Source organism: Rhinoderma darwinii, chromosome 10 (assembly GCF_050947455.1).
Source record: "Rhinoderma darwinii isolate aRhiDar2 chromosome 10, aRhiDar2.hap1, whole genome shotgun sequence".
In the NCBI taxonomy this organism is placed as follows: domain Eukaryota; kingdom Metazoa; phylum Chordata; class Amphibia; order Anura; family Rhinodermatidae; genus Rhinoderma; species Rhinoderma darwinii.
In genome coordinates, this window is record NC_134696.1 from 29,917,545 (window position 1) to 29,935,157 (window position 17,613).

At 43.8% G+C, this 17,613-nt stretch overlaps 1 protein-coding gene across 1 annotated transcript; it reads right to left on the minus strand.

Moving 5' to 3' along the window:
- Positions 1-7,561: 7,561 nt before the first annotated feature.
- Positions 7,562-15,678, minus strand: PEX10 (peroxisomal biogenesis factor 10). Its single transcript, XM_075839654.1, has 4 exons — positions 15,410-15,678; positions 14,209-14,384; positions 12,926-13,061; positions 7,562-10,695 (listed from the first exon to the last, which is right to left on the minus strand). The coding sequence occupies exons 1-4, from the start codon at positions 15,587-15,589 to the stop codon at positions 10,627-10,629; spliced, it is 561 nt and encodes a 186-aa protein (XP_075695769.1). The 5' UTR covers positions 15,590-15,678; the 3' UTR covers positions 7,562-10,626.
- Between the last annotated feature and the right edge of the window lie 1,935 nt (positions 15,679-17,613).

Consider the following 17,613-nt stretch of genomic DNA (forward strand, 5'->3'; position numbering starts at 1 on the left):
CATTTTTGTTCCCATAGGATCAGCACGGACCTCATGTATGAAAATTGTCTCTTGGAAAGTGTGGCCGCAGTATCCATAGCAACCAAGAGAGTCCCTGACTCCTTTTTCTCCCAGTGACTGTTGCTATGGGCAACAAGGCCATTATTTCTACTATGAGGCAGCGTTGATACATGAGCCTCAATGTGCGCCGGGCACAGCACCAGCGGGTCGGGGCAGACTTGTCGGGTATTCGATATTTCTTTTTGTATAAACACTGATTTGCATGTTTTGTTTATGATTTTAGATGTAATGCAGCTATTAAAGATGGTGACGTACCTTATTAACCCCGGTTACTGCCCCTGCCAAATAAGAACATGAAGGGACGTTACCTTTCCATGTTCTAGTGTAATAAATGGGATGTGGCCGGAATATCGAGGGCTCCATTTTGGAGGTAGCGTTGGATTTGTTTGATATAATACTTGTAAATCTGGCTAAAAATAATGGGCTGAATGAATAAAGTTGAATTTTCAATTGAGACGCATGTGGAGGGCAGTTTGTTTATCATGGCATGACCGGAGCAGCCTCTGCCCTCCAGGTGCCCAGTGCCACGCTTTTCACATTTGATTTGATGGGCAAATGGAAACCCTCAAGAGACCGGAAAACAAAGTTCACATTTGGGTGTTTTTTTACTGCTTTTTTTTTTTTCTTTTCTTTCTAGGCATATTAAAAAGCTTTATTGACATCTGAACAAAAATGCCTCACCTCGCACATGCTATGTTTTTAAAAAAAAAAATAAAAAAATGCCACAGACCACAAAAATGCCAAAAAAAAACAAAACAAACCATCACAAACTAAAATACTATGGAAGAGATTTTTAAAAACTGGTGCAAGAGAACAATGTAGTAGTTGCCCGTTGCAACAAATCAGAATGCTGCTTTTTAAAGGGCGCTGAAAAATGTAATCTAGAATCTGATTGGTTACAATGGCAAACTCCACTTCTATTCATGTGTGTGGATTCATTGGACTATTGACGAATAGCAAACATCTGGCTGCAGCATGAGGCCCAGTTCACACAGTTTTTTGACGCGGAAACGATGTTGGAAAACGCGCCAAGAAACATCCGAAAATGCATTGATCTCAATGGGAGGCAAAGGCATTTTTTTTTCCTGGAAGCAGGAAAAAGAAGCGACGTTCTTTATCTTCGGGCATTTCCGTCTCTGACCTCCCATTGACATCAATGGGAGGCAGAGAAAGCGTATTTTGTGACGTTTTTTTGCCCGTGGCACTCAATGGGCGTGAGCGAACAACTGGCAAAAAAAAACCTGTGAACAGGGCCTTATTGGCTGCACAACACCTGAAAGAGGAAAAAAAAAAGAAGCACTTAATAAACGCTGTGTGAGAATCCACAATTCCGTTGAAAGTCAAAGGCTTTCCACTGCGGCAAAAACGCAACCATTTCCTGCGGTTTTTATGGCAGAAAATGGTGCAGAAGTTCTGGACACTTTCCGCAGCAGGAATTGACATGCTGAAGTTCGAAAAATACGCACCGCAGGTCAACTTCGGCTCGGAAATCTTAGCAGCATGGGGAAGAGATTTGTTAAATCTCATCCTCTATGCTGCTACTGTATTCTGCTGCGTTTTCCCGTCCGAAATTCAGGCTGGAAAAAACATGGCAATTCCGTTACGTGTGGACGAGCCCTTGGGGTAAAAACACATGGAGCAGCAGCAGCAGCTTCATGTGACCGAAAGGATTTCACCGTGCAGCGATTTGCCACCGTATGGGAGGGAGGGAGGGAGGGAGGGAGGGGGGGGGCTCCCGTACTGTTTGTTCTTACCCTTAGACCTTAGTCACACGGACATGTCCGTTTGGCACGCACAAAAGGTCCGTCTGTCATCAGCATATGGTGCGCGGCTGTGTGATTGGCTTGCTATAGAATTAGCCGTAACGTGTACACATGTTCTGCGGTGCTGTACACATTACGGCTAATTCTATAGCAAGCCAATTAACTCTGTTTTTGGAGTGGGAGAAAAATCAAACATGGGAAGACATACGGCACTGCAGATATTATCCGTGGTCAGATTTAAAGGGAATGTTTCGCTAGAATTTTTTTTTTTTTTTTTTTAGTTAAACCATTAGTATTTGAGTGATTACACACTGTTTTAATTTTTTACATTTTTTTCACAAGTCAGGAAATATTATAAATTAGATTCTAATTTATAACATTTCCATGTGCTGGTCACTAGAGGGAGCAGTTCCCAAAATTGCAGCATGGTCAATGTGGTAAAGCAACCTCATTGCTTTATGCTGCAAATTTGGGGTGGACACACTCTTTAGTGTCCTCACACAATCCCCCCCTCCCTTATTCTGGCTAGTGTCAAGAGAAGGAGGGGGTTTGAATCGTCAAACCTCCTACACTGTGTGCTGCCATTTTCTGAGCGACTGCAGAGTGTAGGAGGATTAGATACAGGGCTCAGCAGACCGTATCACACGAACATAGTACACACATCATACACGAACATAAATTACCTTCTCCTGCCTCCGCTCCTATTCCTTGCGCCTTCGCTTCCTTGAACATATGGTCGGAAGTCACGTCCGGAAGTCGACCTCTTACTGTCCGGTCGCAGCTTTCGGTCCACATGAAAATGGCACCGGATTTCGCTCTGCCAAAGACCTTCCTTTTGGTCTGTGTGGGAGCGGCGCGTGCACCATTCCCACACAGACGGCGTACGCTGCAGAGAATGGAACGGCTCCCGTTCGCATTCTCTATGGGGTTGTATGTGCCGTATTCCATCTCTGTATGTGTCGTTAATCGACATATACAGAGATGAAAAAAAAAAATGGCAGCCCCCATAGAGAAGTAAAAGTAAGTAAAAAGTAGAACACAAGAACACAAATAAATAAAATGTATTTTAATATCATACTAAAAGCAATTGGATAAAAAAATAAAATAATTTCATGACACCTTCCCTTTAAACCCAGGACCCCAGCGATGTAGCAGTATTAACTACTGAGCCACCTATAGGAAAAAAAGGGCCAGCGCTTTTTCTTTTTCTCTTTTTGTCCCTCCACATCCCACATTTCTTTGACACAATCCAGTTAGTCAGCGCCTCCTAATGTAAGACAAATAATCTGCGGTGACTGGAGCAAACACAAAGATGCAGCACGTGGGGTGATGGAGATGCGTGATATTCACATGATATCAACGGAAATGTCTGGAAGAGATAAATGAAAAGATAAGTGTCCAGGATAAAATTTTATATAAACTTTTTTTTTTCTGTACTTCAAGTTCGGGTTCACACGTAGCACAAACACTGCTGATTTTCCACAACTGATTTAGTTGCGGAAAATCTGCAGCATAATACAGTAGCAGTAGAGCGATTCGATATGAGCAAATCTCAGCCACACGCTGCAGAAAAAAAATGCTCCGAAGTTGACCAGCGTCACTTGGCATATCAATTGTATTTGTGTAGTCGCTACTTTTTTGCTGCAGGTTCCCCCCTCCCCAATGAATTCGATGGGGAGGTAAAGCATGCAACAAATAGCAGATGTTGCGATTTTTGTGGCAGAAAAGCTACGAATCCCATCTTAGGTGCTGTGGCTCATTTCAGTGTGAGTGCACACGGTGTTGCAGGTGCTGCGGTTTTACTACTGAGTGTTCACACACGCTCTGCTGCTAGGTCTCAGATCTTTACTCGGTGTGAATGCACTTTGCGATTTAGTCCAGGTAGGGACAGAATTTATATGTTTTAACTGGATATTTGAGTAGCTCTATAATAATTGAAATCAATATATTGGCACCCTGATCTAGTCTTACCTGCCTGGTATCTATAGAAATGATTGGCTTGAGTAGCCCATTTTAAAGATTTAACCCGTTAGTGACCGGCCCATAGTGTTTCTACGTCAGTCACTAACAGGCCTTATTCCGATGCCATAGACATTTTACGTCGCGGCATCGGAATAAGTAAGCAGAGCAGGGAGCTGTCAAATCTCCCTGCTCTCAGCTGCCAGAGGTAGCTGAGGGCGTCCCTGCTAAACCGGGTGAGATCGATATAAGTATCGATCTCACCCGTTTAACCCCTCAGATGCGGTGCTGAATAGCGTGCGCCGCATCTGAGTGGTTTTGGAGAGAGGGAGGGAGCTCCCTCTCATCCCACCGACACCCGGCGAGAAGATCGCCGAGTGTCTGTGTCTCCAATGGCAGCCGGGGGCCTAATAAAGGCCCCCAGGTCTGCCTGTCGTGAATGCCTGCTAGGCTATGCCGGAGGCATGACCTAGCAGATGCCTGTCTGTTTTACACGGACAGGCATAATACACTGCAATACAGAAGTATTGCAGTGTATTATAATAGCGATCGAAGAATCGCATATTAAAGTCCCCTAATGGGACTAGTAAAAAAGACAAAAAATACGTTTAATAAAAAGTGAAAAAAAAGTGAAAAACCCACTTTTTCCCCTTACAAACTGCTTTATTATTAACAAACAAAATAAAGTAAAAAAGTTACACATATTTGGTATCGCCGCGTCCGTAACGACCCCAACTATAAACTTATTACATCATTTAACCCGCACGGTGAACGTCGTAAAAAAATAAAATAAAAAAACATGCAAAAATTGCTGTTTTCTTTGAATCCAGCCTTAAAAAAAATGTGATAAAAAGTGATCAAAATGTCGCATCTACTCCAAAATGGTACCGATAAAAACTACAGGTCGTCCCGGAAAAAAAAAGCCCTCATACAATTGCATCGGCGAAGAAATAAAAACGTTACGGCTCTTCAAATATGGAGACACAAAAACAAATAATTTTGGAAAAAAAAAGCGTTTTTACTGTGTAAAAGTAGTAAAACATACAAGAACTATACAAATTTGCTATTGTTGCAATCGTAACAACCCGCTAAATAAAGTTATTGTGTTATTTATACCACACGGTAAACGGCGTAAATTTTGGATGCAAAAATGTGTGGCGAAATTGCTGTTTTTTTTTCTATTCCCCCCTCAAAAAAAGTTAATAAAAGTTAATCAATAAATTTTATGTACCCCAAAATGGTGCTATTAAAAATTAAAACTTGTCCCGCAAAAAACAAGACCTTATACAGCTATGTCGACGCAAAAATAAAAAAGTTATAGCTCTTTGAATGAGACGATGGAAAAACGTAAAAAATGGCTTGGTCATTAAGGTCTAAAATAGGCTGGTCATTAAGGGGTTAATAAAAATATGTTTGAAGCGTTCTTGTCCAGGCGTTACCTTCTATAATACAGTAGCAGTAGAGCGAGTCCGATTTGAGCAAATCTCATCCACACGCTGCAGGAAAAAATGCTCAGAAATTGGCATATCAATTGTATTTGCGTAGTCACTGCTTTTTTGCTGCAGGTTTTCCCCCCAATGACTTCGATGGGGAGGTAAAACATGCAACAAATAGCAGATGTTGCGATTTTTGTGGCGGAAAAGCTACGAATCGCAACTCAGAAAATTAAACAATCGTACCCAGAAAACCACAAAAAATAATTTGCATACTTACCCTCTGTTTCCTTCAGCGGACATTCTGTCTGAAAAGCCCTGCGGCTGCACACGTTGTGTACCTTTTACGCAGCATACCTGCGCTGTGGGAACTTACCCTGAGGCCCCATGCACACGACCGTGCCCGCAATCACGGCCTGCCGCCGACTGCCACCAGCATTTTCGGGCCGTGCTCCCATACAAAGTATGGGAGCACGGCCCGCAAAATGCATAAGAACGGACATTTTCCATAATTTTCGGAACATTTCTACGACACGGACACCCATCGGTAGCGCTACGGAAAGGTGTCCACGTTCAATGAAACTGAATGGGTCCATTTTTGCGGACCGCAATGGCGGTCCGCAAAAACTGAGGTTTTTTACGGTCATGTGCATGGGGCCTAAATGTGAGGCTCTCGGTGCATGTTTTGATCAAATTTAGGTCATAGGTTGATCAAATTCAGACTTAGGGTAAATTCACACGTGGCAGATTTGTTGCAGAATCGGGTTGTTTCTGCAGGATGTACATTGAGTTTTACAATCTCCATTCAAATAAATGTTAAAGTTAATAAAGGAGAATTTTTCATTTAGGACTTGCTCTGGAGGACCCAACACATCCATGCATTATACGTACAACCCACTGATTTGAAAAAGAATATGTAAATTCCTTACGTCTCCTGTGGTGGCGCTGCATGGGAACATAGTCTTTTTACACATTTTATTAGTCCCCCTAGGGATCTTGAACCACCGATTGTTAGATCGCTGGTACAGTATACTGCAATACTAATGCATTGCAGTATATCGTCATTTTTACAGCCATCTGTTGAGCCCTGCCTAACAGAGGCAGAGTGAAGGCAGCCTTGGGGGGGCCTTCATTAGGCCCCTGGGCTGCCATAACAGCCATCGTCACCCCCGATCTCGTTGCGGGGGGGGGGGGGGTTGGCGATGAGCTGTCGGAGGGGGCTACCCCCCTCTTTTCAATGCCTCAGATGCTGCGGTTGCGATTGACGGCAGCATTTGAGGGGTTAAACATCCAGGAACAGCCCTATCGCTGCCCCTGGCAGTTAGTCCTGAGTGTCGGCATATGGAGCGCGCTCCAAACATCACCCCCCGCACCAGGACGTACCGGTGCGTCCTGGTTCACTAAGGGGTTAAAGTCAATGCAGAAAGTGTTAAAGGGACCATGTTACGTTGAAAACGCAGTCTAATCTGCGTGCAGCACGTTAGGCCTTATTCACACGAGTGTATTTCACGTCCGTGTTACGCGCGTTAAAACAACGGACGTGACACGGACCTATGCAATTCAATGGGGCCATTCAGACAGTGTTTTTCACGTGTCTGCTGCGTGAAACTCACTGCATGTCCTATACTCATGATTTTTTTGCATATCACGCACCAACTGAAGTCATTGGGTGCGTGAAAATCACGGACAGCACACAACGTCATCCGTGTGCTGTCTGTGATTCACGCAACAGTTGCTAAAGAAATGAGGAAAAAATAAAACCCCTTCAGTTTTTTTTGCGGACGTAAAAAACGCGTGTCATATACTAATGACACACGTGCGTAAATAACGCAGACGCGCACGGAACTGCAACGCAGGAAAAACGCTGCATTTTTTTATGCACGCAAACGGATACGTTCGTGTGAATAAAGCCTTATACAGCAGGAGTAGGTAAGCAAATTGATGTATATTTTAGTAGCAAAAGATTCAGTATAACGAATTTTATTCATTTAAACCTCTTCATTCTGGGCTCAGGAGTCCAGTGGGCGGGTCTACTCAGTGATTGCCTCTGTATTGACACTCATGCAGGGAAGGCATGGGTAGTGGCACCAGCGTACTTATGGGAATGTCACTGGTACCAATGCCTGAACAGCTCAGCTATTCACAAGAATGTGGCTGGAGGAATAGCCCAAAACTGAGAAATTTGGATAAACCTTATCGGCACGTCTAAGTGATAGCTGCAGGAACGTAACTTATCCCTATAGATTGCGGCTGTCACTCTGTGTGGCCCCATCTTATGATCGGTTCATATTCTGCCAATATTTATAGTGTCCGCTTCAACAATGAGAATAAAAGGCGCACAGGACATGAAATTCACAAACCGGTTTTATTCAAACAGTATTAATACAATTTAATATTGACTTTCATAACAAAACAATTACAGAAGTGATTCTCTCATAAGGTAAATTCTAGAAATACCGCTGTATAAAATAATCTCTAGGCCGGGTTCACACAGGGCAACACAGGCTGTTCGTTTTTTTTCATCCCCTCTAATTTAGAAAATACATTTTCAAATACTCAGTTTGGGATTTCTAAGTTAATAAAGGAGAATTTTTCATTTAGGACTTGCTCTGGAGGACCCAACACATCCATGCATTTACAACCCACTGATTTGAAAAAGAATATGTAATTCCTTACGTCTCCTGTGGTGGCGCTGCATGGGAACATTGTCAGGTTGCCCCACAGGTTACGCCTGGTACTTTTCTAACCTCTTCAGGACTGAGCACGAACATGTCAAACCCCTTAGTAGCTATTGAAACTGGCAACTTAAGGGGTTAAACAGCCGAGATTTTAGGTTTCTATGATCCTGAACCTAAGGGCTTATTCGAACGATCGTATAATACGTCCGTGCTACGCTTGTGATTTTCAAGTGCGTCGCACGGACCTATGTTAGTGAATGGGGCCGTTCAGACTGTCAGTGAGTTTCATCAATTCAATTGAAAATAATGAAAAAAAAATGTGCTTTGTGAGTGCGTGAATAACGCATGTCCTCGCAAAGCACACTGATGTATAACGGACCAGATTCACGCGCGTGTGTGAATGTAGCCTTAGGGTTAGGACATACATTTGTGGGAAGTGGCTAAGAAAGGTGAGGTTTTCCACGTTGCGCTGCTGGAACCAGTGAATGGGGTGGACATGTAGGACCTCCTGTATATGATCAGGTGCATTTTGGCCTGTTCTATGGTGCACAGGTCAGCACTCTCTTAGCAGGTGCTTAGTTCAGAGCGAGGATTACGTTTCTCTCCTGAATTCACCGATTCCATATAGTCCGACATATATCATCTGGACAGAACACGCTGCAATTTTGTTTTATGTCTCCTTTACCGGCAGTTTTTTTGTACAGAATGGCCCCATGGAAACGCAGTAACACTATATCTGGTATCCACGTCATACGGATCCCAAATACGCACGAGGCCTCATAAGCATAACGCAGCCCTCGCTTTATACATTCTGGTAATTCCCATTCACTAACACTTCACATGTGGCTCTGCGGGAGAACAGAATGTCCTGTGTGAACACGACCCTTTATATATTAATCCATAACATTAAATCACAGTTGTCAAACAATATCATTAAAACACAATTAGAAAAAGTAGTTTGGGCAACACCAGGCACGGATCAATAATAGTCACCTGGTTACTTGTATCTTCATATAGGCCCGTACAGTACATGCAAATTCTTACCTATGGATTGATCATCAGAACGCTGCTCAGTGAGTGGTTCATGGTCTGCTGAGAATACTACAACTCCTAACAGTTCAGCAAAGTAGTATTTTCCAACGCATTTTAGTGTTCGTGTATCCCAGAAAATAGCAGCCTGCACCGCATGATCGACAGTATTTAACTACTGACACATTAAAGCGAAGCACAGCTGTGTATGGAGCTTCTTCTTGTTAATAACAATTCAAAATGTCAATCAGAATGCGCTCTATCACTTGTGATGTGGACTACACTTCCTATCATGTTCTGTACTACTACATAAACTGAGCATTAGGGTATGTGCACACAGCGGATTAGCTGTGGATTTTCAGCAACGGATTTCATCGCAGTAAATCCGCAGCATAATACAGTAGCAGCAAAGTGGACGAGATTTGAACAAATCTTATTCACACGCTGCGGAAAACGTTACTCCGCGGTGCAGATTTTGAATCCACGTGTCAATTTATGATGCGGAATCTTTGCACTTTTGTTGCCGTTTTTTCCTATTGACTTCGTAGGGGGAAGTAAAAGCTACAGCCAATAACGTACGTTGCGACTTTAGCAGTAGAAAAGCTGCAAAAATCTGTACAAAAAAACCCCACAAAAAAACCTTTGTTTCAATTTAATTTAAAAATTCGGAACTTATCCTCCTGGCGTTGCCATAGTGACAGCTCCCCGTTTCCTCGGCCGTTCTCTATGCTGCCCGGCCCCCTGTGATGAGGTTTCATCTCGTGACTTCTGCAGCCAATCACAGGCTGTAGCAGTCACATGGGCTGTAGCATCATCACAGGGGGCCGGACAGAACAGAGAAGATGGACACGTGGCGATGGCAACGCCAGGAAGGTTATTCTGAATGGGGCTCTTTATTTATATATATTTATTTATTTATTTTAAATTTTATTTATTTATTTTTACAAAGTCTATTCAGATGTATGTAACGGTAACAGAAATTTCTGTAAAAGATCTGCCACAAATACCAGCTAAATTGGGCTGCAGCCTGTCCTTAGGTTGAAATTTTTTTTAATTATGGCTCAAATATTCCTTCAGAATCTTTGAGGCCGATTTTCAAATGCATGCGGTTTTTAAAGCGTTTTTTAAGGCGTGTTTTTTAAAATTTTGCAGCTGTCAAAAACCGCTCCAAACAACCGGTGGATTTTTTTTACGCCTCCTATTGATTTTAATGGAGGTTCGAAAAAGTGGAATCCGCTCCAAGATGGGGCATTATGCTTTATTTCTGCAAACGGACAAAAAAAAAATGCCCCGGAAAATATTAGCCTCTATATACCATTGAAATCAATAGAGCAAGATATGGAGCGTTTTTTTTGGCGATGATTTTAAAGCGGTTTCCGTGTCAAAATCAGCACTAAAAAAACCGATGTGTGAACTGGCCCTTTGATTGTTTCCACATACTAGTACTCTGAAAATCTTATAGTAATATATTTATCATTTCATTGATGTTAAATGATGTGCAGGAGTCGCTTCACGTGCTCGGTAACCCGTCAGCGCAGCACTGACAGCAGGTGTCCTGTAAACCTCACACTGTTAGTTTGGCTTGGAGTAATTGTGCTTTCCTGGGACGGGTTAGGAAACCTCAACCATAGATGCGAGGAGCGAAGCAGCTGCTTAACAAGACGTCTGGTGAAGCCCCTGAGTTGGAGGAGGCATTTAGGAAAGTCATCGGTAGTGCCGCAGGTAGACCAGTTTCTGTGGATGAAATTTCTCTCGACATAATGGACATTCGGCCTGCGAATAGAGGTTTCATGTGATTAGTATGTGGTATTAGGGAGGACAATACCGAACGCTGGACAAAGCAGGAACAATTATCTGGACTGTTCACATCTGCGTCATGGCTTCTCTATATAATGCCAATGGTATCCTAACAGCACCCTATGGACTACATCGATTTATAAGGGGGTCTGCCCATATAATGGGGACAACCCCTTCATCATCGCCATTTGGCTCGGACGTTATTTCTCTGTGGCCGGCAGAGGAAACAATAGGATTGACTCTCAGGGCTTCTTCACGTGAACGTTGAAAACATCCGTGTGACAGTCGTTAAAACCACGGCCGTCACACGGACGCATGTATTTCAATGGGGCCGTTCACAGGACCGCTGTTTCAACGGAGCGTGTGAAGGGTCCGTTGAAGAATAGAACATGTCCTATTTTCTGTTTTCACGGATCCCTCCATAGACTCAAGTCTCTGGGGATCCGTGAAATCGGGTGAAACTCAGACGTGAAAAACGTCAGTTTTTCATGTCCGAGTTTCCCCACGTTCATGTGAATAACCCCTTAAAATCAAAACATGGCTGCTCTAAATGACACATTTATGCCAAATGTTGGACAGGTGGGACCTCCACCTATCATGAAAGCAGGTTCCCTGACTTCATGATGGGGGTCACATCCTGGCAGAGAATGAATGAACAGGTGACGGTGTATGTGCATAGTCCTGGACTAAATATCCTGCCTAAGATGAAGTTTCCACTTTTGTATGTAGACATTAGATTCAGGTTTCAAAAAGGTCAGAATTGTAGCATGAAGTTTGGTGATCGATCACGCTAATTTCTGCTCCTTCAGATATGTGATAAATATACAATTCATAGTGTTCGACATTGATATAAAGCCGGTGTTATTCCCGTTCTATTCTATAGTCACCCATTTAAGTCATGAATAAGATGCGCATAATAATTCTGGAGTGCCGGAGTCCGGAACACAGAGGGAGAGTCACTTTTTTCCAGACATCTTATAGAAATAAATTAGGCGATTACAGCACATTCTGCGAACACCACGATTCTGGAGAGAACAGAGGAATTCATAAGCAAACAACACAGCGCTCATGAAGTAAAGCGCTCTGCTGCAAAACATATGGCTGCCATAGCGACACTGTCACATTGTAGACACCTCTGTGACGTTTGACATCCTGTAAGATCAGCGTGTGCGGAGGAATGAGATTTGTTACACACGAAAAACACAGACGGTGGGGGGGAGACGACGACCGACAGGGAGTCTATTAATGTTCGCTGCGAAATACTAAAGAGCATCACCACAAAATAAACATTTATACGTGGCAGAATGTGCATGTTTTATGGTCCCGGGATATGAGACAACAGTGATTTGTAGCAGTGGACCCGCTGCCAGACATTCAGTCTATTGTTGGAATACCCCTTTAATATGCACTATTAGTAGTATGACAGGGAGCCCCACCATAGCCGCATATACACCGATCAGCCACCTGACTAATATTGTGTAGGTCCCCTTCATGCCGCCAAATCAACTCTGACCCATCAAGGCATGGGCTCCACACGACCTCTGAAGGTTCTCGTGGTATCTGGCACCAAGACGTGATCCTTTACGTCCTGTAAGGTGTGCGGTGCGGCCTCCATGGATCAGATTTGTTTTTCCAGCACATCCCACAGATGATCGATCAGCTTGAGATCTGGGGAATTTGGAGACATGTAAACACCTTGAAATCTTTGTCATGTCTCTTAAACTATGCCTGAACAATTTTTGCAGTGTGGCAGGAGCATTATCCTGCTGGAAGAGGCCACTGCTATTAAGGAATACGGATGTCATAAAGGGGGGTACTCCAACTCCAGCTGAATCCATCACAGCGCTGGTTCTACACCGGCTCTGTTTTCGGAGCGATCATCCAAGATCAATTCTGATCAAGTCAAACTTTGACATCATGGGACCTGCACTGTATTTGTACTGTGTTTATATACAGAAGAATGGGACCGGCTGCAGAGGAGCACCAATGGCCTCCATGGTAAATGTACATATAAGGAAAACATAATCCGGCATGTAAGCAATCTCGAGGATGCCGGATTATAAATTTGCTATATATTGCAGTTCTGTGGCCAAAATAAGCGGCAGATTATTAGACTTTTTTTTTTTTTAATTTTCGGATGAAAGATACAGCACCATATTGTAACTCAAAATTGCTTTTGCTTAGATAAGATGGTTAAGACGTTTACCTTGGTGTTACACCACTCAGTGATGCACTCCCAGCAGAAGAGGTGCCCACAAGGGGTTGCTGTACTGCGCCGCCTGTGCTCTAAGCATAATGTGCATTTTGAAGGCCGCTGGTAGGATTTCTCATGTGCTGGCGCTCTAGGGACATAAGACAACAAGTGGATCTTCATATATTCCTGTTATGGATGCTGCATAAATTACATTTTTTAAGGCTGATTTCATCCGGCCCATGTTCGTGTCCATAGTACGGCCACAATACCTGAACCTCCTGCAGTTTAAGTCATTGTAGCTCCCTATGGTGACCTAAGGTCCGTCCTGTAGATCCAGGTATCTCAACTGTAATATGAGGCCACATTATTACGGTGGGCTGAAACCGGCCCAATACAATATTATCTGATAATTCACTTTAGCCACTGGAGTGTTCTACTAATAAGCTGCAGGGTTGTGAGGAATCTTAATTTTCCAACATCAGCAGAACCAAGCTGTTTTACGTCAGCCTGTGCCGACACCCAACTGACAGAATACAGTCTGCTGAAGGGTCTTCAGGGCAACTGCAGGAAATCTGAAATGCTCTACAGCCCTGCAGGTTAAGGCATCAGAAGTAAGGGTAAGTTCACACGTAGAGAAAACACTGCAGAATTTCTGGCCACATTTTCTGTGCGGATATCCGAAGCGTATTACTGTAGCTGCAAAGTGGATATGATTTCAACAAACCTCATCCACATGCTGCATCTAAAAACCTGCAGATAAGAAGTGCGGAAACTGACGCTCAATCTGCAGCATGTCAATTTCTCTTTCAAAAAGAATTTCCGTCACCGGAAATCCAGTGGGAAATTCTGCGATATTTACGCTACGTGTGAACATACCTTAGAAAGGGATTTCCGAGATTCATAAATGCATGCAGACATGCGGCAGTGATCACCTGACACCAAGTAATTGTGCACAGTTTGCAAAAAGCTTAATTTAGAAATGCCAGAAAAGCTTTCATTTAACCCCTTCACTGAACCTTGCCCTACATGGATGGCGCAGTGATGGTGCAGATACCGGAAATGACATCTGCAGTAAAGGTCGGGATCAAAGATAATCAGCCGGGATCGAAGTCTAACTCCTTAGATTCCATGGCAAAGGGCCGAAAACAAAGGAAGGGGTTGTAAAATATAATCTGTTAGAAAAAAAAATAAAGCATCTGCATTACACCTTGTGGGTATTTATAATGCAGCTCGCGGTTCATTTACTACATAAAGGTGCTAGAAAGTAAAAGGAGCAGTGGACGGGGGAGCTTTACCTCTGATAAGACATTCTTCGGTGGAGTTTAAACTTCTGCTGAACCTCCTGTTTCTGCTGAACGCTCTGAAGCTGAACAAAGACCAGCAACAAAAGATGAGCAACGGACACGGCTCCGAGGAGGCTGTAACTCTTGCGCACAAGACCGTCATCCCCAGGTGATCCGCGCACACGGAGCTGCAAGAGAATACAGTTCATGAACTCCAACCATGTGTTCTATGTCTGGAAAAGAAAACTGGCTGCTTCATTGTTCCCAACATATGGTCTGCTTTACGTGTACCCAAACTCCATATAGATGTATATGGAGCATGCGTGCATTCATTACCTCCTGTTGGGAAAATACCAGCCTTAAAGGGGTATTCCCAAAATCAAATGATCACCTATCCAAAGCTGGGATCCCCACCGATCATGAGAACGTAGGTCCTGAACCCCCAGATACTCCTCGCTGAAACTCTCGCAGTGAGGAGGATCCTGAGTTGAGCGGCGGTCGAGTATGCGCCCGCCGCTCCATTCACTGTCTTTGAGAATGATGGAAACAGCTGACCAATGTACTCGGCTGTTTCCGTCATTCGCATAGACTTTGAATGAAGCGGCAGCGCGCATGATCAACCGCTATTCCATTCGAAGTCTTTTTTCCTGCGGTCGAGCAGTAAGGAGGATTTGGGAGTACGGGACCCCTGTTCTCAAGATCGGTGGGGGACTCAGCAATGAGAAAATGATGACCTGCGGATTGGTGATAATTTATTATTTTGGGACTAACCCTTTACTGTGCGGCAAGAAAATAGACTACAAGACTAGTTGACGCTGACACAGAATGGATTGGCACCGCTCAATATAGTATCTTAGCACTTTTAAGAAACACCATAGAAATCTTCAGACCTCAAAATGGAAGAGAATGTGAATAATAAAATAGAAAATACACAGTAACTTAAAATATTTCCTATAGGGCGTTACATAAAACAGCTGTTGGGTGAACGCTCATTCGGCATCTATCCTCCTCAACATGGCGTCCAATTTTGTATCAATGGCGAGAGGAAGACAACCAGCTGACAGACGCTACTGCCAGCTGCTAATCTCCTTGCATAACAGAAGATCGGGCATGTTGAAATTCAACATGCCCAATCCTCATTTCCCCAACACTTACTGTCAATATAACATCAAAATCTTTATGTCCATAAATGACTGAAAAATTAAAAACTCACGTAGGTGATACCAGTCATCCTTTTGGCAATATGGTAAAATATTCCATTTATGTAGAATACAGCCAGATGAAACCTTCGGAGGAAAGTAATACTCTGTCGGAATATATATACAGTCTTTATTAATGTCTTTTTCTGCTGGTCGGAGAGCCCAGCTATCTTTCTGTGAAGCCACTTCCGCATCCATGACCGGTGATGGGATCCGGAGGACAAGCCGCTGTGTGGTGCCCGCACTCCATCTATTTCTATCTGTATCTCCTGTTCCAGACGCACCAGCTCTTTATCCAGTAGGTAGGGGAATACGGTTTGGCAGCAGATAAGTAGCGTGCGCTGCAGCAAGGACGGCACCTTCCGCTTAGAGGAATCGACTTGCACAATATTAACATACTCCTCACCCAGGGTTTGGAAACCTTAAAAATAAAACACACAGCCGTACCGTCATAGTGTCCCTAGCACAACGGGCCTTATATGAGACATCTATTCAAAGAAAGGTGGAGCAACCATCACAATCACGGTGTTTACTTCATTTTTTACGCTACTTCTATTAATAATCCTCATTGGGAGCGCTCAACATGTTATAGAAACGCTGAAAAGTGAATCTCTGCCTTAACATCAGGTTATTTTAGGTCCAAGATTCTGTGTGGATTAATTTTGTAATATATCTTTATAGCTGTTGGAGCTCCGTATACCAGGGGTCCTCGACTGGCGGACGCCAGATGTCTGGACCAATGGCTTCAATAGCAGCGGGCTTCTGGGGCAGAAGCCCTGGATTTTTGGTCCGTTGCACTGGGCGACTGCCACATTCAATTATATTTGCATTCTTAGGGCGCAGATAGAATTAAATACTATGGCATAGCATTCACCCGGCAACAGGCGATGTCAGGTCTGCAGCCTTTAAGACGCTGGGACGGGATCACTGCGCAGGCCGGTGGAATGACGTAGATGCGTTGCGCCGGCCTACGCAAGGTTCCCGTCTCGGCGTCGAATAGGCTGCAGGCCTAACGTAGCTGTGCAGTTCCGTTTGTCATAGGAACGGGGCTAGGGGATTACAAGTTTCTTTTGTCTGTGAGACACTATTTCTTAATGGTACTATCTACAAGGGGCACTGTGGGGCACCATCTAAAAGGGGCAGTGTGGCACTATCGACAGGGAGAACTGTATGGTAACTATCTACAAAGTGTACTATGTCTGGCACTATATACAGAGAGAACTGTTTGGCACTCTATAAGTGGCATTGTGTGGCACTATCTACATGGGGAAAAATAAGCCTTGGATTTCTGTTACACATCCACGGGTTGCAATTGCCTCTGGCAAATCCTACCCGTATGAATATATCCGGTTTCTTGTTTAGCCCGTACCTTCATCTGACGACAATGAAGAGAAATGTGCCTAGGCACAAAGTCCCAATTTCCCAGCCACCAGTCAGTTAGTCGAAAATGTCAGTAAAGGCAGTTAAAACATAACTTTTATTAATGTATCAAACAGACAAACGGCAAAGGCATTTTTTTTTCCCGCTCGCAGGAATAAGAAGCGACATGAACCTATCTACGGGCATTTACGTCTCTGACCTCCCATTGATATCAATGGGAGGCAGAGAAAGCGTATTTTGTGGCGTTTTTGCCCGTGGCACTCAATGGCCGCGAGCGAAAAACGTCACAAAAAACGTGGCAAACTGCGTGCAGGCAGATCAGGATCCAAATGGAATTTTGGGGCCAAATTTTCTGCCTGCAAAAAAAACTGTGTGAACAGGGCCTTATTGGCCGCACAACACCTGAAAGAGGAAAAAAAAAAAAAAGAAGAGGCACTTAGGGCTTGTTCACCCGTGATGGAATTGCTGCAGAAAATTTCTGCAGCAATTCCGTTGAAAGTCAAAGGCTTTCCACTGCGACAAAAACGCAACCATTTCCTGCGGTTGTTATGGCAGAAAATGGTGCAGAAATTCTGGACACTTTCCGTAGCAGGAATTAACATGCTGGAGTTGGAAAAATACGCACCGCAGGTCAACTTCGGCTCGGAAATCTTTGCAGCATGTGGAAGAGATTTGTTAAATCTCATCCTCTATGCTGCTACTGTATTCTGCTGCGTTTTCCCGTCTGAAATTCCGTTTGGAAAAAACATGGCAAGTCTGTTACGTGTGGACGAGCCCTTAGGGTAAAAACACATGGAGCAGCAGCTTCATGTGACCGAAACCCTGCCCCCATGCACTG